The 27308-nt window shown below is 39.8% G+C and overlaps 1 protein-coding gene across 2 annotated transcripts in view; it reads right to left on the bottom strand.

The window, feature by feature from the left end:
• Positions 1-942: 942 nt before the first annotated feature.
• The window catches only part of adss1 (adenylosuccinate synthase 1), a 55052-nt gene continuing 28686 nt past the window's right edge, over positions 943-27308 (bottom strand). Inside the window, exons 8-13 of one of the 2 annotated variants that reach the window (XM_073039781.1) lie at positions 23155-23281; positions 14516-14670; positions 12694-12818; positions 11487-11584; positions 3915-4064; positions 943-2217 (exon numbers count right to left, since the gene is read on the bottom strand). In XM_073039781.1, the coding sequence (XP_072895882.1) occupies positions 2165-2217; positions 3915-4064; positions 11487-11584; positions 12694-12818; positions 14516-14670; positions 23155-23281 (708 nt within the window). In that variant the 3' untranslated portion in view covers positions 943-2164. The remainder of the gene's footprint in view (positions 2218-3914; positions 4065-11486; positions 11585-12693; positions 12819-14515; positions 14671-23154; positions 23282-27308) is intronic. The other variant, XM_073039782.1, reaches the window with a different exon arrangement.

Raw genomic sequence — 27308 nt, 5'->3', positions numbered from 1 at the left:
TGCTCTGTTACTACTGGCCTTTATGGGGTTTGAGGTTAATGTCAGTGATTCCCACTATTTATTTTGGTGGTAAATTACTCTAATTTCCTCTGGGAGATCTGAACTATTGGTGGGACAGGAAATCCCATAGATGCCACCGGGGCATTTGGGAATGTACTGGGAATAGCTCTCTCAATTCAAACACGGATCCAGATGTTTATGTTAAAGGATTTATCATTTGAATTCATTAACTGAATTGAAGTTACTTTTATTTGTTTGGTTTGAGTTTGTATTATATACTGCACATAATGAGAATAGGCAAAATAATTATTAGAATTTACATTGTGAGTACTCCATTTCTTTCAAACCTTGCCACGTGTTCTTCCATGTCCAAGTAAAAGAGATTTTGGCTCAATTGCATATTTCATCTGGAAGTTTTTCATTATTCTGGAACAGGTTCTTTATATTTCGGACGAAGAAATGTCAGTACTAATTGAGAAGATTAACGTATACACCTCTGATGAACATCTACGAATGTTACCATTGATATCAGATGAGGTTTAACAAATACAATATCATAGTTGTCATTTGCAGCAGATTCAAAATCATATTTAATACATAGCTAGTACTTAAAGCCTGTTATTTATGTTTAGGTTTGCAATAATTGAATCCTGAAGCCTTAAAAATAATTGGAAAATATAATGGGCAGCATGGTGGCATAGTGAGACACAATTACAGCTAGGGGGTGTTCTGGAGTTTGGAGTACAATTCTGGCACTGTTAGAGTCTCTGTATGTCCTCCCCGTGGAATACATGGATTTTCCCTGGGTACTCTGGTTTCCTCCCATGGTCCAAAGCCGTACCAGGTAGGTTAACTGGTCATTGTAAATTACCCTGTGATTATTATTAAATAAATAAACAAGTTATTCAGAAATGCACTAATACTTAAATTATTAGGACAAAATTTGTTCATTAATTACTGTTTGTTTAATAAACATTACAGTGAAGATTATGCAAGAAAAATTGAAGAATTAAATTGTAAAGTTAGTCCTTACAGTAATTTGCAACTATCAAGTGAGACACCTAAAAGAATCCCTAAAGATGTATATGGGGAACCCGATACTTATCGCTGGAAGACAGAATATGATTCATCATACAACATTAACCCAGACGTAAGTAAGAACTAGCAGACAAGTGAAACTTGATTCATTGAGGTGTTACATAATCTCAAGTCATACATTTCTGCCTTTGCTTAACATATCTTACAGGGCACTTGGAAATAAGAGCACCATCTCTGTACTTCAGAAAGATCAACAGCTTCCACAAAAAGACAAATATCAAACAATGTTTCTGACTAATTTCAGTTTCTAATAAAAAGTTAACACACCCATAGACTAATTTTTCATCAGTTAAATATTTTACATTTTCATGTGAATGATTACCTATTGCAAATAATTATGAAGCTATTATTATGTATATTAAACATTTTCTTTTCATTATGGTAAACTACAAAAATATCATTCTATAGGTTAATTTTTTAAAAAGTAATGATCTGTGTAGAATTTTCATCCCAGAAGACTGGTATCATGATGATTTTCTGTGCAAATCATTGCAAGCAGCATGAACAGTACCCAAATTCAACACTGCAAATCATGCATTTTTATCCCATATTAGTTCACTATTTTAAAAGGTAGACACAAATGTATGATTTAAGAATAAACTATTAAAAACATAAATTGTGAACAAGAGAAAAACTGCAGATGCTGGAAATCCAAGCAGCACACACAAAATGCTTGAGGAACTCAGCAGGCTAGGCAGCAACTATGGAAAAGAGTACAGTCAACATTTTGGGCCAAGACCCTTCATAAGAACATAAATTGTGCACTGGTTTTAATGATATTGCTCCAATCATGAGTGTTACATTTCTTTCATTCAACTTTTAAAGGAAATTGCATTCAATGCCATACTTTATATTTTGAAATGAACATGAACAGTAAGAATAGTATTTTAGATATTTTCTTTCTGCAATTATAAAGACTCATATTACTGGTTATATATACACAAATGAAATTGTGAAGTAATTATATTTTACACAGTATCATGATTATTGTAACAATAAAGCAATCAGTTACGTTCCTTTAAATAAACTAGTTGTTCAAATGATCCAATGGTGTCCAGTTATGTATTTAGAAAAGCTGAATCATAGACTCCCTTGATTTTCCAACACCAATCCATTTAACTGAAAGAAAGCACAGAGAAAATTCAGGTGGTATAGAACAAAAAAAAGGACTGCAACTTTATCACAATTAAATAACTTTTGGTAAATATTTATAATGATGTAGTGAAAATCAGATACTTAAGTGTCACATAATTCCTAGTCTTTGATGATTCAAGTCTGTTCTGCCTCCCTGCTATTAAACACATTCCCTCATTCTTTCCCACAGTCTTTTATTACGTTTATATAATTACTGCACATCTTTCTCACCAGACTGTCTCTGCTTGCTTTTCTCTTTGCAAGTATTTCTACTTATGTGTATTAAATTTAATCTACCATTTGTCTGTCCATTCTGATAGCCTGTCTGTCCTCATGCAGTCAGTTAATATTTCCCCACCATTTATCTCTCTTGCAATCTTTTTATCTTCCACAATTTGTTATTCTACAAGTGAACACTTAAGTTATTAATGTACTAAAATAAAAGAAACCCACAATTGACCCTGGGAAACATCACTGTCTACTCCGGTCCATAAATACCCATTCACCATTTTTCAGACACAAGAGATTCTACAGATGCTGGAAATCTTGAGCAACGCACACAAAATACTGGGGGAGGTCAGTAGGTGGGCAGCATGCACAGAGGGAAATAAACAGTCCATGTTTCAGGCCAAAACCTTCATCAGGTCCTTGGCCTGAAACATGGACTGTTTATTTCCCTCTGTGCATGCTGCCTAACTTGCTGAGTTTCCCATCAATTTGTGTGTGTTGTTCATCAGTTTTACCTTAAGCCACTTCCCTATCCATGCTCTTGGAAATATCAAACCTCTATTTTACTGAATAGTCTTTTGTGTTGGAATTTTATCACTTAAATTCTCTAAAATCAACATCTACTGCACTACCTTCACCAAACTTTTCTGCTACTTCATCAAAATAATTATTTCGGTTAATCAAATATAACCAGCAACAAACGTGTGCTGCATCTTTAGTACCTCCTCAGCTTTTATCTCATCTTTATTAAATGCCTTTCTATTGGAACTTTGGCAGCACGCTCTTCCTTGGTAAAAAGACAAACAAATTTAGCTTTTTTATTTAGCTTTTCATCAATGCCTTCTGCCTCAATACAAAGATCCTCTCCTTTGTTTACAATTTTCCCCATTCCTCTTTGTTCTCCCCACTTGTGGATTTCCTTTTAATCTCTATCTCATTTTCCTTTTCACCTTGCTGTCAGTTTACTAGATTCAGTCTGGTTGTCATTTGTTTTTCTTTCAGTGGACAAGTTTATTATGCATTTCTTTTAATTGTTCAATCATTTATCTTTCTTTTTCATTCTAACTTTGGCTCCCTTTATCTCCATCCCCAATTCCCTTGAAGAAATACACAGGCCTTTACCCGAAACATCTGTACTTTAAAGGTCACATAGTATTCCATTATAGTCTAACCTACCGGTTTGTATCCTGGCCAGATTCTTTCCCAGCCTATTGAACTTAGTATTCTGCCTGTTAAGAAGTTCTACTTTACGTTTCTATATGCTCTCTCCATTAATAATCTAACACTATGATTCATTCATCACTTCTCCCATTAATACCAGATTGATTTGGTTCTTGTCATTCCCAGAACCAGGTCCAACAATGCCTCCCTTTATTTTTAAAAATATGAATCTGACATTTGATTGTTAGGTAATCTTAATCAAATTCTCTGGAGCACTTCCTTAGGAAACTCACTTGGAACAGCCACATGATTTTCAATGAATCTGATGTAATTTTGAGCCTTTGGAGGAAGATCATCCCATGTCCGAGCATTGGTAATGCTGCTCTTCCAGCCAGGAAGTGTTTCATACTCAACATCTACTTGATTCAGAATTTCCTGGTTTGCTGAAATAGATAAATCACAATAATAAATGAAGAAAAATATTCTAATATCTTCTGAATGCCAGAAGCAAACTAGGGCAATTAGAAAACAGTAGCACATTGAAAATGCTGGAGCAACTCAGCAGGACAGGCAGCATTTATGGAGAAGAATAAAGAGCCAACATTTCGGCCTGAGACCTTTCATCAGCACTACAAAGGAAGGGGGAAATGCCAGAATATGAAGGTGGGGGAGGGGAAGGAGTAGAAGCTAGAAGACAATACACATAAAATACTGGAGGTACTGAGCAGGCCAGGCAGCATCTATGGAAAAGAGTAAATGGGCGATGTTTTAAGCCAAGACCCTTCATCAGGACTGGAAAAGAGAGATTAGATAAGAAGGTGGGGAAGGAGAGGAAAAGTACAAGGTCGTAGGTGATTAGTGAAACTGGAAGATGGGGAGGGGTGAAGTAAAGAACTGCTAAGTTGATTGGTGAAAGAGATGAAGGGCTGGAGAAGGGGGAATCTGATAGGACAGAAATCCATGGAAGAAAGGAAGGGGGAGGAGCCCCAGAGGGAGATGATGGACAGGAAAGGAGATAAGATGAGATAGGGAAGTGGGGATAAGGAATGGTGAAGGGGCAGGGGTGGTGGAATTACCAGAATTTCAAGAAATCGATGTTCATGCCATCAGGTTGGAGGCTACCCAGACTGAATATAAGGTTTTGCTCCACCAACCTAAGTGGGCTTCATCACTGCAGTGCAGGAGGCCGTGGTCTGACATGCTGGAGTGGGAATGGGAAATAGAATTGAAATGGGTGATCCCACTTTTTCTGGTGGAGAAAGTTTGAAGGTGATAAGTGAAATCAAGTGAAGGGGGGGGGGGGGGTGAAATGAGAAGCTGGGAGATGAAAGGTGGAAAAGGTCAAGTGCTGAAGAAGAAAGAATCTGATAGGAGAGTAGAGCACATCATGGGTGACTGGGTGAAAGGGAAGGAGGAGGGGCACTAGAGGGAGGTGACATGCAGGTGAAGAGAAGGGTTAAGAGGGAAGCCAGAATGGGAAATAGAACAAGAGAGGAGGAGAGGTGGGAGGAATTACCAGAAGCTAAAGAAATCAGGTTGGGGGCTACACAGATAGAATAAGACACAGGTGCTGAACTAGGCGATTTGACCCATTGAGTCTGCTCTGCCATTCAATCATGGCTGTTCCTTTCTTTGCCTCCTCAGCCCCACTCACCATAACTTTTATGGCCCTGTCCAAGCTCTGCCTTAAATACACCCAATGACCTGGCCTCCACAGCTGCTTCAGCTAACAAATTTCACAAATTCACCACTCTCTGGCTAAGGAAATTTCTCCGCAGCCCTGTTCTAAATGGACACCCCTTTATCCCGAGGCTGTGCCCACTTGACCTAGACTTCCCCACCATGGAAAACATCCTTCCACATCTACTCTGTCTAGACCTTTCAACATTTGAAAGGTTTCAATGAGATTACTCCCCCCCCCCCCCCCAAACCTTCTAAATTCCAGCGAGTACAGACCCAGAGCAATCCAGCGTTCTTTGTATGATAACCCTTTCATTCCTGGAATCATCCTTGTAAACCCTCTCCTATGCCAGCACATCTTTTCTTAGATGAGGAGCCCAAAATTGTTCATGATTCTCAGTGATGCTTCAACAGTGCCTTATAAAGCCTCAGCATCACATCCCTGCTCTTGTATTCTAGACCTCTTGAAATGAATGCTAACATTGCATTTGCATTCCTCACCACCATCTCAATATGCAAGTTAACTAGATATGCCATGAATTGTTTTTGTTTTGTAGCAGCAATACAGTATAAGACATAAAAATTAATGTAAGTTCAAGTGTTAAAATCAAGAATTTCAGTTATAAAAGAGCAAGAGAATGAAAACAAAATCAAAGGCAAACTATGACATCACCTGATCCAAAATGTCAACACTTTTAATTGTAAAGATCTTGTCTTCCCCAATCTTTCCATGGGTGCAGCCTGACCTCCTGCATTTTGAGTGTTTCTTTTAGTTTTCTTCTTGAACATTTCCTACACCTACAATATTTGTTCTCACCTCCCCCACATGTTGCTACCAAGTTCACTTCTATTAACGTTGTTAACACATAATATAATTAAATGAGGACCCAGGCTTTCTCGGAATATGAGGTGTTGCTCCTCCAACCTGAGAATGGCCTCATCCTGGCAGCAGTGGAGGTCTGACATGTTGGGATGGAAATTGGCAGTGGTATTAAAATGGTTGGCCACTATGAAATTCTGCTTGTAGCAGACAGAGCAAAAGTGCTCAACAAAGCAGGCCCCACTTTTTGTCAGGTCTCACCAATGTAGAAGAGGCCTCACCAGTAGCACTGGATACTGTAGTTGACCCCAATAGACTTGCAGGTGAAGCATTGCCTTACCTGGAACAACTGTTTGGGGTCCTGAATGGTGATGATAGAGGAAGTGAATGGGCAGGTGTTAATTAAAAAGGAGATACTTAGGTTGAAGGATGAAAAACAGGTTCAAAATTCTATCCAAGTACAAGATAGAAAAATTTAAACAAAATTTTCCTAGAAATTCCCCCATTGATAGTAGCAGTAGATGTGCTATCTAACAGCGCAAGTTCATTGTACTCCATATCTGAAATTCTTTTTGTCTTCAACTGAATGTTGAATTTGGAGATAGAACATATTTGCACCATTGACCAGGGATGACTTTCTAGGCAATTATGACTTAAATACTGGAACAAACTATTTACTTCCTGGTCAGGATAACTAAATGACAGAAGTTAGTTAGTGCAATTATGAAGTGGTTACTTTGAAGGATGAAAACAGGCTCAAAATTGCAGCTAATTGGTTTCATCTTGCTTGGATCTGCTAAAACAGTGACTCCCCCAAAAGCAGTTAGTAAACATACTGATTAGACATAAAAATTATGGAGCAATTCACATGGAGCAGGTTCCATGTAGTTGTTTCTAGCTGACATTCAGTGATAGATTTCTTGATGGCTCAGGGACTGAGGAAAGGGAATAGATAATCTCTCCGAAGAATCGAAAGAATCGATGCTTGTCCTAGTAATGTCCAAGAGACACATATTACCTATCAAAATGCCATGCAGACTTTTTAAATAGAGCAAATAGATAAAGTAAGTATCAACTGGCTCTTCAACAAACTACTGGGTGACTTTTCCTTGTAAGAGTTCTATTAAATGATGACTGGACAGATTCCACACCCCATCTTAAGCAAATAAAATGCACCACTGAAAATTATCTTCTGACTGGTTTAGGATTCCAAATGTTTACTTTATTAAATAGAAGAGAAATGAAAGGATGTGCCATATAGTGATTTTAAAGCAGGCAGCTTAAGCTCAAATACATAGGAAATATCATGGACCATGCAGATTTGAAATGAAATGACAAATCAGCAGAAATGTTCTATGCTGCTCAAACAACTTTTGTAAAAGGAGGAACAGCTCTCAGTTTTGATTAATGATTTTCAGTTGAATTGGTAATAGTTAGGGATACAACTAATGTTAAACAAGCACAGAGGCAGGAGAACAGAAGGGAGGAAATGTTTGTTAAAGGGTGAATGGTCGTAAAAGATCAAGTATTTACACACTTTTCACATATTCAAGACATTCTAAAGTGCTTCACAGCAAAATGAAGCACTTTTGAATTGTCCAATCACAAACAAGAGACAACCTGCAGATGCTGGAAATCCAAGCAACACACACAAAATGCAGGAGGAACTCAGCAGGCCAGGCCGCTTCGAGGAAAAGAGTACAGTCGTGGTACTCTGTAATATAGGAAGCCTGAATCCATTTTGATTTGGGTGCTTTTGTGTTGAATTCTGTGCACATTGAAGACAAAATTTAAATAGCTAGGGTGCAAGGATAGCTGCTGAACGCTGATGGCTGTGGGCAGCCACAAGGTTACAGCCAAGGAGAGTGTAACTGCAGACTGTAATGTTTTGGCAAGTGCCAGCCTGGCTAGGTGTCTTTTCCACACCAACATGGGCACTGGGTGATCAGCTGGTAGGGGAGTAGGTGAGCCAACACCCTGAGAGAGGACAGTAAGCACCTCTCCGCCGATGCTATTGCCACTCACTTAGGGTTATGTCTCACCATTCCAACTACTGCCCACAAGGTTTGGCACGCCATCCATGCTTTTATTCACACTTGGCCTGGTAACCAGAGCCTTAAACTCATCTGTTGTAACATCCATCAAACTTGTCAGGGTCAACATTGCAGTATTTATAACTGAGGGTCATTCCTATGTTGTAGATACAAAGTGACCATGTGCTTCACCTCTGATTCCCTTGACTTGATGGATTGTGCAATAACTTCCGAAAATTTGAAAATAAACTCCTTCACACAAGGTAATGATGTTCTTACGTTACCAAGTAGGCATTCAATAATTGGTAGTTATAGCCATTAATCTGGCTCCAAATCTCTTTATCTACAGTTTTTGCGACTTGACTAATAAATGGCTGTTTTGTCTTATAAGCTCCTGCCCTGTACACATGTGTTTGGTAAATCACTGAATAGAGAATTGAAGGATTTGAAAATAACAGAGTGACAGGGAATCATTGTGAGAAGCATCATGCTGAGGCCTTGTTATTGAACCCTGAAAAATAAAGAGAGACAGTTCAGCTGGAAACAGCCAGAAATAGGTATATGACACCTCAGACCAGCGGTCAGTACCCTGCTGAGTGTGACAGGAATGCAGATTAATATGAGGAAGTATTGCCAGCTTTCTTGCCTCTGCATCAATCAAGGCTTAAGCAACATGGAGAATACTTGAATTTATCATGGCTGTTTCGTGCACATCCGCTCCATATTGCAGTGTATGCTTATCCTGATTCAAGGGTTGTGTTCATATGTAGTCTTCTGTCGGGTAGGGAAACTGTGTCAGAGAAGAACAATTTAGTTAATATGCAAAAGTTGGCAGAGATGTGAACTGCTGAGGACTATAACTGAGAGAACAGTGGGCAGAGATTGTTTAAACAGCAGAATGAAAAATGATTCTGTGCTTAATGAAGAATGATGGGGTTACAGGGGCAGAGCAAAGACTGAGAGTTGTAAATAAAGAGCTTTATCTTGGCATTCTGGTCAAATCATTATAATTCTTTTCAGTATTTCTTGCCGGATTGTGGACACAATGCAAGGGAATTAATTTATTCCACCGTCTCTACATATCACCAGTGTATTGCTGTCCTTGACCATGTTCATCCCTCAATTAGAATCAGTTTCCTTCTAAAACCCTCCTTTGAAAAAGTATCTATTGCTTACAAATTATGGAGTTCTGATATTCAGACTGTTGTGTTACCTTACTTTTTAGTTTGAAGCATGAGTAAAATATTGGTCAAGATGACTCTGAGCTGTGGTTTTCATCAAGGCAGTGGCTCAGACTTACAGTGGTTGTCAAGTTGTGGTTTAGGATCAGGGATGTGTTGGAGTTGCTTTGCAAAGGCCAACAATGTGGACGTGTGACGAAGGACATCCATAACAAGTGCTGTGGATGAAGACGAGAAACAGTGGCCTCCCCTATGTCAATGAATCTCCTCAGGTTTTCGGGTCTCGGAGTCAGAGATCTGTGCAGGCTGGAGGTATGGGGGTCAGTGATCCCCTAAGTATGCGAATTGGCTGGTCTGGCATTCAAGGCCTGGAGCTAAGGGTCCCAAAACTGGCGAGCCCAAAGTGGAGTCCTGGAGTTTGGGGTCCTTTCATCAGCAAGTCCCGAGGTGGATACCAAAGAGCAAAGGCCTGGCAGTCAAGGCCTCAATGGCCAAAACCCTGGGCCAGCAAGTCTGTGAGTCCAAAGGAAGTCAGAGGCCCAATGTCTGTGAATCCATGACTCCACTAGAGGCTGGAGGCCTGGAGGCAGCTTGTCCTGGGGTTGGAGGACTGTCTGTGTGTGCAAGTAGGCAGGTGGGAAGGAAGAAAGTGCAAGTTTTGCTGTTGTTTTGTTGCTATTGTTCTATTATTGCTTGTGTTGTTCTGCTGAACTTTGTAGGTGTGCTGTATTGGCAATGGAATGTGTGGCGATACTTACCAGCTGTTCCCAACACATCCTTAGGTTGTTTTGGTTGTTAATTTTGATGTGCATGTGATAAATAACTAAATCTTAATTTTTTGAAAGGCGCATATAAATGGTGACAGTCTGCCTGCAATTATATCACTCCATGAACAAACTGGCTACAACTAGCAAGAATAATGCTAAAACCTTTAAATATATTTAAAGCTGGTGTGAACTCAGCATGGTTTGTGATATAACTTCCATAAGATGCTGACATACTCAAGACGCATTGGCTTCTACAGGGTCAACCAAAGGTCTTTTTAATCAATTTTTTTTTTTTACAAGACCCTGCTGGACATTAAAAAGTTCAAGTACTGTGGGTCTACCCCATCAGCAAGTTGCTCGTTGGCAGAGAGACATCGGTGTGCAAAGGAAGTGTGCAGTCTAACAGTGTGTGATCATCTTAGTGACTTTTCTTGTAATTGCAAGATCCTGTTGGATATCGGTGGTGAAGAATGTTACAAGTACAATCCATTGGTTTATTGGTGAACAGTGGGAGAGCTGCCCGGCCTCAGTCATCATGAGGACTTGGCTTCAAGCCACAGCGTCGCCTGTTTGCAGCTGCCCAGGGAGAGACATCAGAGTTGGGTGCTCCACTGGAGTACTGGAGGCAATGTGGTGCAACATCTATGCTGGAGTTGGTGCTGCCCCCACCCCCCGCCATGGTTGCTCAGCAGAAAACAATGTGTATTGTGTTCAGCTGCAGACTGCTGCAAAATACATGCACTCGAGGACTTGGACTATATGTTTTCTTGTTTGACTGTATTTTACTGCTGTCTTATATGTGTCATAAGAGCATTTTGCTGTTTATGACTGTTAGTACTGTGTTTTGCACTTTGGCCCTGGAGTAACGCTGTTTCGTTTGTTTGTATTGATATATGATTGAATGACAGTTAAACTTGAACTTGTTGGGTACTAAAGATGCCCTACCTACTTAACAGAGATTTGATGGGTAAAACAAAACAAATTCATGAAAATATTATAAAAGATGGTTAGATGAAGAAAGGCATATTCATTCTACCAAATGGTTTCAGCAACAGTTATGTCGATAATTAAAATAACTTTAAGTGTATATTTGATAGGTCTTCCTTTACTGCAGAAAACCAGCAAGATTGGTCATATGCACTGAATACTACTGTTTTTGTGATTTTTGTATTTTGATATTCATTTCTGTTTTATAAGCAAGTCATTATTTTGAACAGGCTTATTTTCATCAATTCCATATGAAGAGATCAGAGATGTGGATATTGGAAGCTGAGCATATTTTCTTGATGGAAGTGCAAATTTTCATATTTTGCAGGAAAGCTACTTTTGAAAATAACTGAAGGTTATATATTATTACCTTAAAATAGATGGTTTCATACTGTACCTGGGAAATGTGGGATTTTCTTTCCATTGAGTTTATAAGCTAAACCAATTTTTATCTCATCAAATGTCTCCAGGATATCCAACTTCATTAGTGCCAAGCTGTGGGTTTAGAAATAATGTCACTGTTAAAATTGAATGAGAAATTATACTTTTCATTAGCTATAAAAAGTTGCAAGAACTTTTCTGACCTTTAATACCATTGCATCACTGTGTCCGGAATCATTAATTTAATTATTTTATGTGAAACACAGATATTTTGACATGTATATTTTTATAATTTTCCAAGTTATTGAGCAACTATTAGATATGTTGGTTATAATGTTAGAATTCCTGACTTTTGTTTGGGGAAATTATTTTATATAAGTTAAAAGCTATTGTTTCTTACTTGTCTGTAAAATATTCTGGAAAGTACGGGATTTTCTTTGGTTTCTAACTAAAATAAATTAGAAGTTTCAGATTTGAGGCAGTAGAGTGGTGTACATTTTGATATTTCCCAATTAGTGTAAATTGGTGATCATAATTTGTCAGTCCATTTCATCACTCCTGATGTATTTTCTATTAAAAACTCAGTGTTTATCCATTTTAGAGTATTTATGCTGTCTGCTGAAAGGTAATTTTACACGTTCTCATTCATGAAACACAACAGTAAAAGCTGATGGATATTAAACATTGGGGGGGGGGAGTGGGAAAGGAAGGGGAAATCACAGCAAAGCTTCATTTCACACAGGATCTACGCACCAGCTGGGATCAACAGAAAGAGTTCAAGAATAAAAATACTGACATATCATTTGAAGGTAAATACAACGCCTAACATTGGTTTTGTTAAGACCAGTTGGCTCAGTAGATATTAAGAATTACATTTGGGATTGTCATGCTCTGAATGGCTAAGGCTGAACCCATTGCCTTTTTCTGAATAGTCATCAAGTGAGCCAATTACTGATCTCTCAGACTTTGCAAATCAAACTTCAGTGTGCTGGAGAACTGTGTGTTCCAGCTTCAGATTAAAAATCATTTGCTTTTTATTAGGGTTGGCAAGGGGTACAGGGGCCTTGCTGAATCTGTCTGCAAAGCTATAAAAAAGTGTGAAAAGAATTATTTGGCTACGAACTCTTTGGAATGTTTTGAGATGCAAGAGGGGCTGAGTAAATATAAATGTTTCATCACTGAAAATGCAGTATATAAAATGGAATTTGTGCCAATGTACTTACGCAGTGAATCCATTGATCATATTAGCATATTTCAGTATAACTAGATCTAACCAGCCACAGCGCCTCTTCCTTCCTGTTGTTACACCCACTTCATTGCCTTGCGACTGTAGCAGTTCACCAATTTCCTGAAACATTGTAATTCAATTTCAGAAACTGATACATGAACTATTTATATTTGAGGCACAACATCATTTAGAAACTATGCACATAAATAGATTGCAATGGATGATTTCTGTTACTGCATGATGTCTGCCTGATATTAAACAACAGATGGAGGATAGCAACAACAACACAATTACAGCAGTAATTTAATTACAGGACTTTCTGTGGATTTGGAAGTCCAATCACCATCACATCTTCATTTAGGCAACACGGTGTCATAGCGGTTAGCATGGCGCTATTACAGCTCAGGGTGTTACAGTTCAGAGTTCAACTCCGGAGTCCTCTGTAAGAAAATTTGTGCATTCTTCCCATGTGTGCATGTGTTTCCTCCAAGTGCTCTGATGTCCTCCCACAGTCTACAGACGTACCAGTTAATAGGTTAACTGGTCACTGTAAATTGTCCTGTGATTAGGCTAGGATTGAATCTGTGGGTTGCTGGGTGGCATGGCACAGTGGGTCAGGAGGGCACGTTCCACTCTGTATCTCTAAATAGAGTAAATTAAAATGAATTTATATCCCTTATTTTGGTAAAAAGTCTTCAGTTTGTAACAAATGTAATTTTGGTAGGTGGGATTTAGGATATTTTCTTCCTTTTGATTTCTGGGTACAGGAATTCCCAGGTTACAGCTGTTAGGGTAATTGTAATTTGTCCTTACAGAATTTATAAGTCACTCGCCAAAAGTTTTAGAAATGGAAACTAATCATTCATTTTGTGAGACAAAACTAAATAGATGCAAATATAATTTTTGTTGTATTTCGTAGTACATGCACAGGCGACACACCTTCGTGTTACAGAAAATCATTATAACATTATAAGGACTGTTTTCCAGGAATGCCCCATCTGAGACACAGCTTGTACTTTATACCAAAACTGTCTGAGGAGACAGGCAGAAAGATCTTGATATTATTTTAATAGATCATTAAAGGTTTATATCCATTGTAGAGACTACTAAGAAAGTCAGCAAGGTATTAATGTTATTTGGTATAAGTTGCAGGAAACAATGTTTTGTCAATAGAATACCGTGACCTTTCTGAGATGTTTGGGACCAATGTCTGACCGTTAGGGTGTGGATGTGCTTGTGGGAATCATTGGTCTCCTTTCTCCCATTTTGCATGTTGTCAGGTTGCAGCCAGGTCAAAGCATGCTCCCTGCCAGGCTGCAGCCAGCAGAGGGCAGTATCACCAGGCTTTGTTTGAGGAGACGACACAAGAATAGTACAATGTACTGCATATGGAACTCCCCAGTCTCCAAGCTTTCTCCACCATCGCTGGCGAGGAGAAGAAATAAAAGCTCTCAATGTTTTTCAGCCAATTCAACAGTGGCAAAGCTTGTAATGTGCTCCTGTCAGTTGCCCAACAGCATACCTTTGAAGTGTCCACTCTATTCACTGGTAAAAGAATCTAGTGCTTTCCCAGCATATTTGATGAATAAACTCTTTTTGGGCCTCCAGCTGGGTACAGATATCAATTAGGAGAGGGGGAGGGAGGAAGGGGGTGGTGGGGGTGGGAAAGCAGGAAGGAAGAGGGGTGTGGGAGGGAGAGAAGGAGAGGGAGGGGGAGAGGGGGAGAGGAATTGACTTTGCAGAGTGGTGTTTGTTAGTACAACTTTCAATGTGCTTCAAAAACTTCTGATCTGTTAGTGTGAATAACCCAGACTTACATTTTTTTGTTCAGTTGGGAATGCTCCAATTCCCACTCTGGTGGTATAGGCTTTGAAAATGCCATACACTGCTCCAATATTTGATGGAGGTATTCCCAGTCCAGTGCATACACCTCCCGCAGTACAGTTTGAAGATGTCACAAATGGGTATGTTCCTTTTATAAGACAAAGTAAAAAACAGATTCTATAAATATCTTTTAATCTGCCTTAACACATAACTGAAAATGTTCAAGAAATTTATTATAAAATTATTATAAAACAAAAAAATGTCATCTGGTCATTATATCAAAACTTTTCTTTTGATCAACTTGCCATTTCGTGATTCACTTTAATGAGTTTCCAAACACTCAAGTTTGTTAGTGAGAAAAACAATAATTGCCAATTACATGTAAGCAGATGGAGGGTAGACAGGACACTGGTCTTAAGTAATTAAAATTTTTGGATAACAAATGGTACAAGCAAAGCATTCGTGATCCTTTGCCAAAATTAGGAGGTTTTCTCCCCCACTGAGTTAACAGCAAAACTCCTACAGAAAACTATTGGACAGAATCAAAAAGGAGGAAACCCATGCGGAGAATGTACTAATGTTTTACAGACAGTGGCAGAATTGAACCTGAGTCACTGGTGCTGTAACAGTGTTTTGTTAGCCACTATAGGACCGTGTTTCAGTAATGTTCAATTTTTAGTTACAGGTTTCCCCCGCTATCAGAAGGTAGAGCGTTCCTATGAAACCGTTCAAAAGCCGAAATGGCGTGAAGCGAACAAGCGATTACCATTAATTTATATGGGAAAAATTTTTGAGCATTTCCAGATCCAAAAAATAACCTACTGAATCAAACCAAATAGTACATAAAACCTAAAATAACACTAACATGTAGTAAAAGCAGGAATGATATGATAAATACACATCTATATAAAGTAGAAATAATGTATGTACAGTGTAGTTTCACTTACAAGAATCGGGAAGATTGAGCCAAAACTGATTTGTAGTAAAAAATCGGCACGTACACGCATGCACACACACCTGCCCACGCAAGGCTTCGCAGTCATGGTAGTCTTTCTCCGGATAAACACAAGTTTAAAGCGGGCGTCTTTTTTCGTAAAAGTGAAAATCCTCTTTCGGTTAGCGAAAAAAGGTACTAATGTAAGTCTTTCATAAAACCAAAGTTGCGTAAAGCGAACGTTCGGAAAGCAGGGGACACTTGTATATGGTCTTCCTATTTTTCCTAACAAATGAGCAATTTCACATCTTCCATATTATACTCCATTTGGCAGACCTTTGACTAGTTACTTAGTCTACCTTAGCTTGATCTAGTTTCCTTAAATCCTCTTCCCAGCATAGCTCGGCTAGCTATCTTTCTATTACCAGCAAGTTTTCTTCAGTCAGGAAACAACAGGCAAACTGTCAATTTGGGTAGAAACTAATATGCAGGTATTCAGTACAGACAATTAGGAAAACAAATGATGTGTCTGGTTCTATGGAGTTGCACACACAGAATTACCTCTTCCGAAAGGGTTAATGTATGAGGAGCATTAAGGTTGTCATAGCTGGGCAGTGGGTGGTATAGTGGGAGAAAACTCCTATTAAACGCTCCTAATGCTGTACTTCTCAAATAGCCTCTGACAACCAAGTCCAGCTCCTGGCCTTCACATGTGGCTTAGCTACTAAACCCAGTGGAACCACTTTTACTGACAGGAGAAGGGGTAAAGATGGGTTACTGGCACCTTAAAACCAGTAGCTTCGAGCAGAAGGGGCTCATCAGCTGTGGTTGGCAGCTCATCTAGAAGGAAAACTCTGATTTCAAACCTCTGCTGTCATGCAGCTATACCCACTCATAGGGAAGGCTTCTGGAGGAAATACCAGGGAAACATCTGGAGCTGGAGACCCTAAAGCAGTCCAACATTGAGTTCAGCACTGTCTGACAACTCCTGTCACACTGCTGGTGCTAAACTGTATCATTCTCTGCTGTTCCTTCTGATTTATCAGCTGCGTGGAGAGTGTGAGCTTGCTGCGTGGGCAACAGCCTGTTATTCATATTCAACTGCCCTGGCTTGCATACCAGCTTGCCTATCACATCGACATAACATCCATCGTTGACTCCGACCAATGAAGGGCCTCATATAAGAAGTGTTTCAAGGCTCTAGGCCTGTAATTTCTAGAATTTAGAAGAATGAAGGGGAGATCTCATTGAAACCTATTGAATAGAGTGGATGTGGAAAAAGTATTCCTTTAGTGGAGAAACTTAGGACCAGAAGACACAGCCTCAGAATAGAGGGGCATCCATTTAGAACACAGATGAGGAGGAATTTCTTTAGCCAGAGGGTAGTGAATCTGTGTAATTCATTGTTACAGATGGCTGTGGAGGTCATGTCATTGGGGATATGTAAAACGGAGATTGATAGGTTCTTGATTAGTCAGGGCATTGAAGATTACAGAAAGAAGACAGGAGGATAGGGGTGCAAGGGATAATACATCAACCATGATGGAATGGCAGAGTAGATTCAATAGATTAAATGGCCTAATTCTATTCCTATGTCCTATGGTCTTTTCCAATTTTGTAATTTGTGCATTTTACCTGTAAGTGATTTCCAGCAATGATTTATTGCAGGTAAAACAGAATTTTGTTTGATTAATACTTAAGATCTATCTCTGCCTTAAATACACCCAATGACCTGGCCTCCACAGCCACTCGTGTCAACAAATTCCACAGATTTACCACCTTCTGACTAAAGTAATTTCTCCACATCTCAGTTCTAAAAGGATGTCCTTCAATCCTGAAGTCATACCCTCTTGTCCTAGAATCCCCTACCATGGGAAATAACTTAAAATAGCGGGCTATAGGTAAGCCTAGTAATTTCTAGGCTAGGGACATGGTCAGCACAACTTTGTGGACCGAAGGGCCTGTATTGTGCTGTAGGTTTTCTATGTTTCTAAATAGGTACTATCAATCCAATTTTTGGGCCAAGATGTATGGTAGAGTAGTGACAGTAGCATACTTGTCATAGACTCAGAGCACTACAGCACAGAAACAGGTCCTTCAGCCCATCTAATCCATGCCAAACTGTTTTTCTGCCTAGCTCCATCGATCTGCACCTGGACTATAACCTTCCGCACTTCTCCCATCCGTGTACTTATCCAAACTCTCTTCTGCAATTGAACCTGCATCCACCACTTCAACTGGCAGCTCATTCTCCACCTGCACCACCCTCTGAGCGAAGAAGTTCCCCCTCAGGTTCTCCTTAAATGCTTCACCTTTCACCCAAAACCTATAATCTTTAGTCCTAGTCTCACCCAACCTCAGTGGAAAACGTCCTCATAATTTTGTACATCTCTATCAAATCTCCCCTCATTCTCTAGAAAATAAGTCTTAACTATTCAACCTTTCCCTATAACTCAGGTCTTCAAGTCCTGGCAACATTCTTGTAAATCTTCTCTGTATTTTTTCAAGCTTATTGATATTTTTTGTACAGTTCATGGGTGAGCAGAACTGCATTCTAGAGTATTAATTTGGCCTCTCCAAAGTTTTGTACATCTTCTTCAACATAATATCCCTCCCAACTCCTGTACTCAATACTTTGATTTATGAAGGCCAAAACTACCCTTCATGGCTATACGTACCTGTGACACATACTTTCAAGGAATTATGAATCTGTATTCCCAGATCCCTGTTCTACCACACTGCTCACTGCCCTTCCATTCACTGTGTAATTTCACCCTGGTTTGTCCTCGCAAAGTGCAACACCTCTTACTTGTCTGCATTAAATTCTTTCCAGATCTTGCTACAAGTTTTGATAGCCTTCCTCACTCTCCACTATGCCCCCAATCTTGGTGTCAATCGCAAATTTTCTGATTCATTTTACCACATTATTATCCAGATCATTGATATAGATGACACAATAGACAATGCACCGATCCTTGTGTCACACCATAGTCACAGGCCTCCAGATTGAGAGGCAGCCATTTACTACCACTCTGACTTAACCTGCAAAGGCAGTGTCGAATCCAATTTACTACCTCATCACATTCCCATGTGGAACTATGTCAATGGCCTTGCAAAAGTCCACGTAGACAATATTCACTGCCTTGTGTTCATCAACTTTCCTGTTAACCTCTTCAAACACCTCTATAGGATTGGTTAGACAGAATCTACCACATACAAAGCCATACTGACTATCCTTAAACATGCCTTGTCTATCCAAATACTTATATATCTGGTCCCCTGGAATACAATGCAATAATTTACCCACTACTGACGTCAGGCGCACCAGCCTATAATTTGCTGGCTTATTCTTAGAGCCTTTCTTGAACAATGGAACATTAGTTTTTCCGGCGCTTCACCCCGTGGCTAAGGACAATTTAAACACCTTTGCCAGGGCCCCTGCAATTGCTGTATTTTCCTTCCAGCAGGTGTGAAGGAACAGGCCCAAGGGACTCATCCACCTTAACTTGCCTCAAGACAACAAGCACGTCCTCTTCTGTAATCCGCACATGGTCCATGACCTCATTGCTTGAAGGTTCACACCTGCTTCAAAAGGGCGACAAACATACCAGTGCCCAAGAGCAGCATGGTGAGCTGCCTCAAGGACTACTGCTCAGTTGCACATGCATCTACTGTGATGAAGTGCTTTGAGAGATTGGTCATAGCTAGAATCAACTCCTGGACCTGCTGCAATTTGTCTATTGCCACAACAGATCAACAGCATATGCAATCTCATTTGCTCTCCACTCAGCCTTGGATCACCTGGACAATAGCAATACCTTCATCAGGCTGTTGTTTATTGACTACAGCTCAATGTTCAACACACTCATACCCTCAAAATTAATCAACAAGGTCCAAAACCTGGGTCTCTGTACCTCACTCTGCAAATGGATCACTGACTTCTTCACTGGGAGAACACAGTCAGTATGGATCAGAAATAACATCTCCTCTAGGCTGACAATCAACTCTGGCACACCTCAGGGATGCGTGCTTAACCCACTGCTTTGCTCTCTCTACAGCCATGACTGTGTGGCTAGGTGCAGTTCAAATATAATTTATGAATTTGCTGATGACACAACTATTGGTAAAATTTCAGGTGGTGAAGAGGAGTTGTACAGGAGGAGAGATCAGATGTGAGATGTTTGGGTGGTGTTGCTACAAAAACCTTGCACTCAACATCATTAAGACCAAGGAATTGACTGTGGACTTCAAAAGGGGGATGTCGAGGGAACACACCAGTCCTCATCGCGGTATCAGCAGTGAAAAGGGTGAGTGGTTTCAAATTCTTGCGTGTCAATGTCTCCAAGGATCTACTCTGATCCAACATATAGAGAAGGCAGGACCACAGCTATATTTCACTAGGAGTTTGAAGAGACATAGTGTGTCACCAAAGACACTTGCTAATTTCTACAGTTCCGGTTAATTGGGCCATCAGTTAATCAGCGCAGCCACTTTATTTGGGACAATTCTACAGAAGAAATAAGAACAAAACCTAATCAAGAAAGTAGCCGGGATTCCCTTTGTTTATTTGGGACACTAGACTGCTTAATTACGGCAGGAGACTGTTGTCAAACAGCTTCTAACTAGTGTCAGATGCATGCATTTGTGTGGCTGTTAGACATCACACTGTGTTTAGAGTGAATAGTTTTTAAACAGCATCAGTTGTGTGCATTAGTGTTCCAAAAGCAGTGATTTTTGTCACTGATAGTTGGCGAGAAATAAGCAGCAAGACAATTCAGAACTGTTCTGCTGGAAGTGATTTCAAACATTAAGGCTTAGAGATGCCGGAAATGACCATGAGTGAAAATGAAACGATTTCACTACTTCAACAAGTTATGAACTATGAAGAAACTGAAGGTATCAACAATCATCTTGAATATTACAATGAAAGTGAAGATTTGGAAGTTGCAAATATCAATAATATTGTGTGAAGGCAGTCCATTATCCACACTAGGTGTCTGTGCTGATTTTGTTCATTTATTGTCAATCAAAAGAAAACAGCAGCATGCAGCATTGGATGAATTCCTCTGTTGATAATAATTAGGAACTAATACACAATATTATAATTCTATAGTGTTCTTATTTGTTCTGTATTTCATTTAAATACATAATTTTTGTCACTCAGTTAAATGATAGTCTATCTGTTTTATACCTTTTTAACTATTTCAATGAAACTTCAGCTCTGCCATAGTTGGATGCATCAGCAAGGGAGATGAGGCGGAGTACAGGGCGACGGTGGGAAACTTTGTCACATGGTGCAAGCAGAATCATCTGCAGCTTAATGTGAAAAAGGCTAAGGAGCTGGTGGTGGACCTGAGGAGGGCAAAGGCACCGGTGACCCCTGTTTCCATCCAAGGGGTCAGTGTGGACATGGTAGAGGATTACAAATACCTGGGGATATGAATGGACAATAAACTGGACTGGTCAAAGAACACTGAGGCTGTCTACAAGAAGGGTCAGAGCCGTCTCTATTTCCTGAGGAGACTGAGGTCTTTTAACATCTGCCGGACGATGCTGAGGATGTTCTACGAGGCTGTGGTGGCCAGTGCTATCATGTTTGCTGTTGTGTGCTGGGGCAGCAGGCTGAGGGTAGCAGACACAAACAGAATCAACAAACTCATTTGTAAGGCCAGTGATGTTGTGGGGGTGAAACTGGACTCTCTGACGGTGGTGTCTGAAAAGAGGATGCTGTCCAAGTTGCATGTCATCTTGGACAATGACTCCCATCCACTCCATAATGTACTGGTTAGACACAGGAGTACATTCAGCCAGAGACTCATTCCACCGAGATGTAACACTGAGCGTTATAGGAAGTCATTCCTGCCTGTGGCCATCAAACTTTACAACTCCTCCCTTGGAGTGTCAGACACCCTGAGCCAATAGGCTGGTCCTGGACTTATTTTTCCACTTGGCATGAATAACATTATTATTTAATTATTTATGGTTTTATATTGCTATATTTCTTCACTATTCTTGGTGGTGCGACTATAACGAAACCCAATTTCCCTCGGGATCAATAAAGTATGTCTGTCTGTTTGTAATAGGGGCAACTGCTTAATTGCGTCAAAATGTATTAGTCCTGACATGTCCCAGTTAACCAGAATCCACTGTATCTATTTCTTACTGTAATTTATATTTTTTAAAATTATGTATTGCAAGCATTGCTGCTACAAAACAACAACTTTCATGACATATGCCAAGGATATTAAAGCTGATTCTGATGTTTTATGTCAGCTCTATAAATTTTGTGTCCATTTCCTGGTAAATACAAACGCAGAATTTTAATTTAAGGGGGTCACTTCTGATATCTTTCGGATCCATGCATGGATGATCACGTTGGCCTTCAAGAAACCAGTTTTCTCCCTTGCTAGTCCTTTGTTCTTAATATGTCTGTAGAAGCCCTTGGGATTCTCTTTCACCTTGTCTGCTAGAGGAACCTCATGCTTTCTTTTAACTCTTCTAATTTCCCTCTTAAGTGGTCTCTTGTATTTTTTTATACTCCTGAAGCACCTCATTTGTTCCCTGTTGCCTATACTTGCTATGTATTTCCTACTACATAACCAGCACCTGAATATCCCTTGAAAATCATGGTTCCCTAAACCATGCCTTGCCTTTTATTCTAACTAGATAGAATAAAAGAATTGTGTGATAGGCTGCTGTGTAACTCTGCCACCTGCTGGTGAAATTCCATACCAAGAATAGACTCATTATGTTGAATGCCAACATTACAATCTTCAAGATATGCTATAGGCTACTGAGAGTAATGTCACTGATGTTGAGTTAGAGGTTGTTTTTGTGGCACCGATCAACCAGATGACCTATGTCGCTCCATTAAGCCATCTCTCTCTCTTTCATTATAGGGGCTGAAAATACCTTGTTCAAATTTCAATATACAAACTTGTTTTACTAACTGTGTTTTAGCTACACAACAGCCCTGACCAGGTAAACAAGTAACAGGTTCCATATGTTGTATTTAATCATACTGTGTTTTACATGTACCTGGTTAATTCTTATGCTATCATTCTCCACGGAAAATAGTCCAGATTATTTTGTCCCTGAGCAGTGCTCATCAGCTTTTGGCTTCTTCATCACTACTAGTCTGGAGGACCTAACAATGCTACTTAGGACAAAGGCAGTCTTTCTTGCTTTACTGTATTTGCAACAAAGTTTACATTAACTTCAATTCATTGGTAATGCAATAATGTGAAGGAAGTAATAAAAATAATGGCACCAAAATATTATATTTAAATCCATTATTATTATTCCTTAACATGAATTTTGTACAATTCGTACACTCAAGTCATCCCAACCACAAACTGTTCCAGCTGCTACCATCCGGGAAATGGTACCGCAGCATTAAAGCCAGGACCAACAGGCTCCAGGACAGCTTCTTCCACCAGACCATCAGACTGATTAATTCACGCTGATACAGTTGTATTTCTATATTATATTGACTGTTGTACATACTAGTTATTACAAATTACTATACATTGCACACTTAGATGGAGATGTAACATATAGTTTTTTACTCTTCATGTATATGAAGGATGAAAGAAATAAAGTCCGTTCAATTATTCATATCAGGTTTGAGGTTAAATTCTTCAATATGATGTGCACGTTTTTATTTAAATCGTAGGGTGTATTATTTTAAAAACTTACCAAAATCTATATCTAGTAAAGCTGCATTGGCACCTTCCACAAGAATGTTTTTTGCTGGACCATGAAGAGCTTCATACATAAAGTAAACACCATCTCGTACCATTGGCCTGATACGTTCAGCATATTCCTAAAATAAGATTTGGATATTAAAGAATGTTTTTGCTGAAGAACAAAGAAAATTTTAAGCACAGGCTATTCTGATAAATGGCAATCTGCTAGACAATCAGGTATTTTCTCATATATTTTTAAATTGCTGAATTATTATTGTGTTATATATTTATTTTCAAAGAAAATTCTAGTGTTCTCTACTTAAAAGTTGTGACAGGTAAACATAAATGGTTTAAAATTTTGCACTGCAAAGTTCCAGAACCTCTACAATAGAAAAATTAAATTCAAACAGTGCTGACAATATTAAGGGAAAATAACTGCCCATAAAAATATGCAATGTACTATCCTTGTATGGGAAATTTCCTATTCCAATTTCACTTTCTGGTCTCATAGAAAAAAAATTGACAGATTGAATAATATATCACATCTATTTCTCAATTAATTCTCACTGGCAATTTCATAAATTCTTCACACCTGTTTAAATAGACTCACAGTAACTCTACTAGCTCCAAACGAGGAAGTAGCTACTTAAAGTACCTGCGGAATTACAAATATAATGCAAAGAGATGGTTGCCTGTGAAAGGGAGTCGGCCCTCAGATACACTCATGAAGATCATTAGTCAGCTTATTGGAGTGAGAATAGTCTCCTGGTTGATTGATGCCACAAAAGCAACCTCTAACTCAATGTCAGTGATACTACACTCAGTGGCCACTTCATTAGGTTTAGGAGGTTCCTGATAAAGTGGGCACAGAGTGTAGAGCTGATTGTTGACCAAGGAGGACAAACGTGCACCAGGTTGCATTGAGTACTAGAGGTGGTGATTCAGTGGTTTTAAATTACTGGGTGTTAATGTAATGGATCACCAGTGCATAGGTGCAATCATAAGGGAAGCATGCCAGCATCTTTCTTCGGAGATGAACTATGTTAAGCTTGTCCTCAATGCTCTAATGTACTTTTGTAGGTGTACTGATGAAACTCTCCTGGCAGGCCGCATCATGGCTGGTACGGGAAATCATATGCGCAGAAATGTAAGAAGCTACAGGGAGTAGTGGTCTCTGCCCAATACATCACAGACACATCCCTCTCCACCAAGATATCAAAGTGGTATCGAAGGAGGCACCACACCAAGAAGGCAAAACCGATTATCAAACATCTCCACAATCTGGGCCATGCCATCTTTTTGCAAGTACCATCGGGAAGGAGGTACAGAGGTCCCTGAAGTCCCACACCCTAAGTTTCAAGAACAGCTACTTCCCTTCAACTGTACAATTCATGGATAAACCAGCAAAACCATAATCACTGCAGATTAGCAACATCATGACCACTTTAACCATTTGCAATAAAATTGACTTGTTTTCTAATCATGTTTTCCTGTAACAACTGTATAATTTCTCTTTTTCTTGTGAATGGTGCTTATATGATGCTATGTGCCTCTGATGCTGCCACAAGTAGCTTCTGTATTACACCTGTGCAAATGGCAATAAATTTGACTTTGACTTAGTTAAAGATCCAAGTGACTCCAGGAGAACCTGAGCCCTGATGAGTCTGCATTCTGGTCAGATCACCCACAGGTGTCTATAGTGTGCTACGTAGTGGAAAAGATTAGCCAGCTCTAGAATAACCTTACAACAGAATTATTCTCCTAGTATAATTTGAAGAAGGAACAGTTTAGGGTGACAGTGACCTTGACCTCTGGTAGCAGCACAGTCCGGGCATGGGTGCACGGAGGAGATCGAGCTGCAGAAGATGACATACGTCTGCTACCAGTAGTTTAGCACAGTTTAGCCACCAGATTTACAGGTCGCTGTAGAAGATTGCTCCCTGTAGACCTTGAGTCATTTAGGCTCCTCTGGCAATAGGTGCTCTTCTTTTTTGGGTTCTTCTGGTGAGTCATCCTTGTGCTCTGACTCCTGACCATGCCATAGGAACAGTAGAAACCGTACAAAAGCACCCATTTATCACCATTGAGATAGCCACTGTGAGGCTCAGCACTCACCGGCAGTAGAAGATAAGTTCTAGCAGCAGTGACTGGGCCTCTCGACTGAAGGGTAACAAATTGCAAATGGTTGTGCAGCAAAATGCAAGTTACTGATGATCTCTTTAACCAGTTCAGGTGCAGGGCAGGTCCCTATCCCTATCCCTATGTATCTGCATTTTAATTACACAACCGGAATATAATTTCATTTTGGAGACAATCAAGTAAATATTACATCAGGACTGAGTTGTGCTTAAGTTGTGTGAAGCATAGATGTATCATGCACAAAGAAGTACCATGCAAAGTTTGCAAAATGTATGAAGTTCATTAATATTTATTATTAACAAGTGACCCTGTTCTGAAAGTGGTCATGTAGCTGCAGGGAAAGGTAACAATCCACTGCTACTCAAACACTATAGGTCTTCTTGCAGCAAGGAATACTAACTTAATGAAATGAACCACATTATTTGCAGTGTCAGTTAGATATACTGCCTACCTAGAAGGGCCTTCTCATTCCTCATATTATTTCCTTCACACTCTGCAGGACTATAGCTTAGCTTGAGAATTACTGTAAAAATCACACATGCATGTAATTAGATGCCGTCTGAATGGTCTAAATTTACTACTAAATAAGAGGCCAACAGTGCCTCTCGTCATTCTTCACACAGCAATTTCATCTGAGTGAAGGTGATGGTTTAATATGATAAGTGGAGTCTCTTATCCCAGATGCTCTACTCTTCCTTATTAACTTGAAAACCATATTCACTGCATGGACCCCCTCCTCCCACCCCATTCACATATAACCATACCTTCTAGCAATGAAGCTTGTCTTTGATAAACGTGGAGTCTCTTTCCTTTATATTTTAGCAGTTATTTTTCCTTAGGTCCCTTTTTACTGTCACTGCATTCCTCTCTGTTTTATCCAGTCCTTCTTTTCCACACTTTCTAACTTAATATGATATTGAATTTACTATTTCCACTGGCACACCTCGTTTCGGAATCTGTCCAGTTTATTAACATTTCAATGTAATTGTTTGAGGAGCTTTATAGTTCCGGCTTGGCAGGCCTTGTGCACAAGGTCACAGTAATTATATAGGCAAGGTAAATGCCAGTTGCATTTAGAAACATAGAAAACCTACAGCGCAATACAGGCCCTTTGGCCCACAAAGTTGTGCCGAACATGTCCCTACGCTAGAAATTACTAGGCTTACCTATAGCCCTCTATTTTTCTAAGCTCCATGTACCTATCCAAAAGTATCTTAAAAGACCCAATCATAACCGCCTCCACCACCGTTGCCAGCAGCCCATTCCACACAAACAACACTCTTGAGTAAAAAAAACTTATCACTGACATTCCCTCTGTACCTTCTCTCCAGCACCTTAAACCTGTGTCCTCCTGTGGCAACCATTTCAGCCCTGGGAGAAAGCCTCTGACTATCCACACCATCAACGCCTCTCATCATCTTATCTCACCTCTATCAGGTTACCTCTCATCCTCCGTCGCTCCAAGGAGAAAAGGCCAAGTTCACTCAACCTATCCTCATAAGATATGCTCCCCAATCCAGGCAACATCCTTGTAAATCTCCTCTGCACCTTTACTATGACTTCCACATCCTTCCTGTAGTGAGGCGACCAAAACTGAGCACAGTACTCCAAGTGGGGTCCGACCAGGTTCCTATATAGCTGTAACATTACCTCTCGGCTCCTAAATTCAATTCCACGAGTGATGAAGGCCAATACACCGTATGCCTTCTTAACCATTGAGTCAACCTGCACAGCTGCTCTGAGCATCCTATGGACTCGGACCCCAAGATCTCTCTGATCCTCCACACTGCCAAGAGTCTTACCATTAATACTATATTCTGCCATCATATTTGAACCACTTCACACTTATCTGGGTTGAACTCCATCTGCCACTTCTCAGCCCAGTTTTGCATCCTATCAATGTCCCGCTGTAACCTCTGACAGCCCTCCACACTACAACACCTCCAACCTTAGTGTCATCAGCAAACTTACTAACCCATCCCTCCATTTCCTCATCCAGGTCATTTATAAAAATCACGAAGAGTA

Source organism: Hemitrygon akajei, chromosome 3, assembly GCF_048418815.1.
Source record: "Hemitrygon akajei chromosome 3, sHemAka1.3, whole genome shotgun sequence".
NCBI lineage: Eukaryota > Metazoa > Chordata > Chondrichthyes > Myliobatiformes > Dasyatidae > Hemitrygon > Hemitrygon akajei.
The sequence above is the reverse complement of the archived record's forward strand: the minus strand, read 5'-3'. Positions and strand labels throughout refer to the sequence as shown.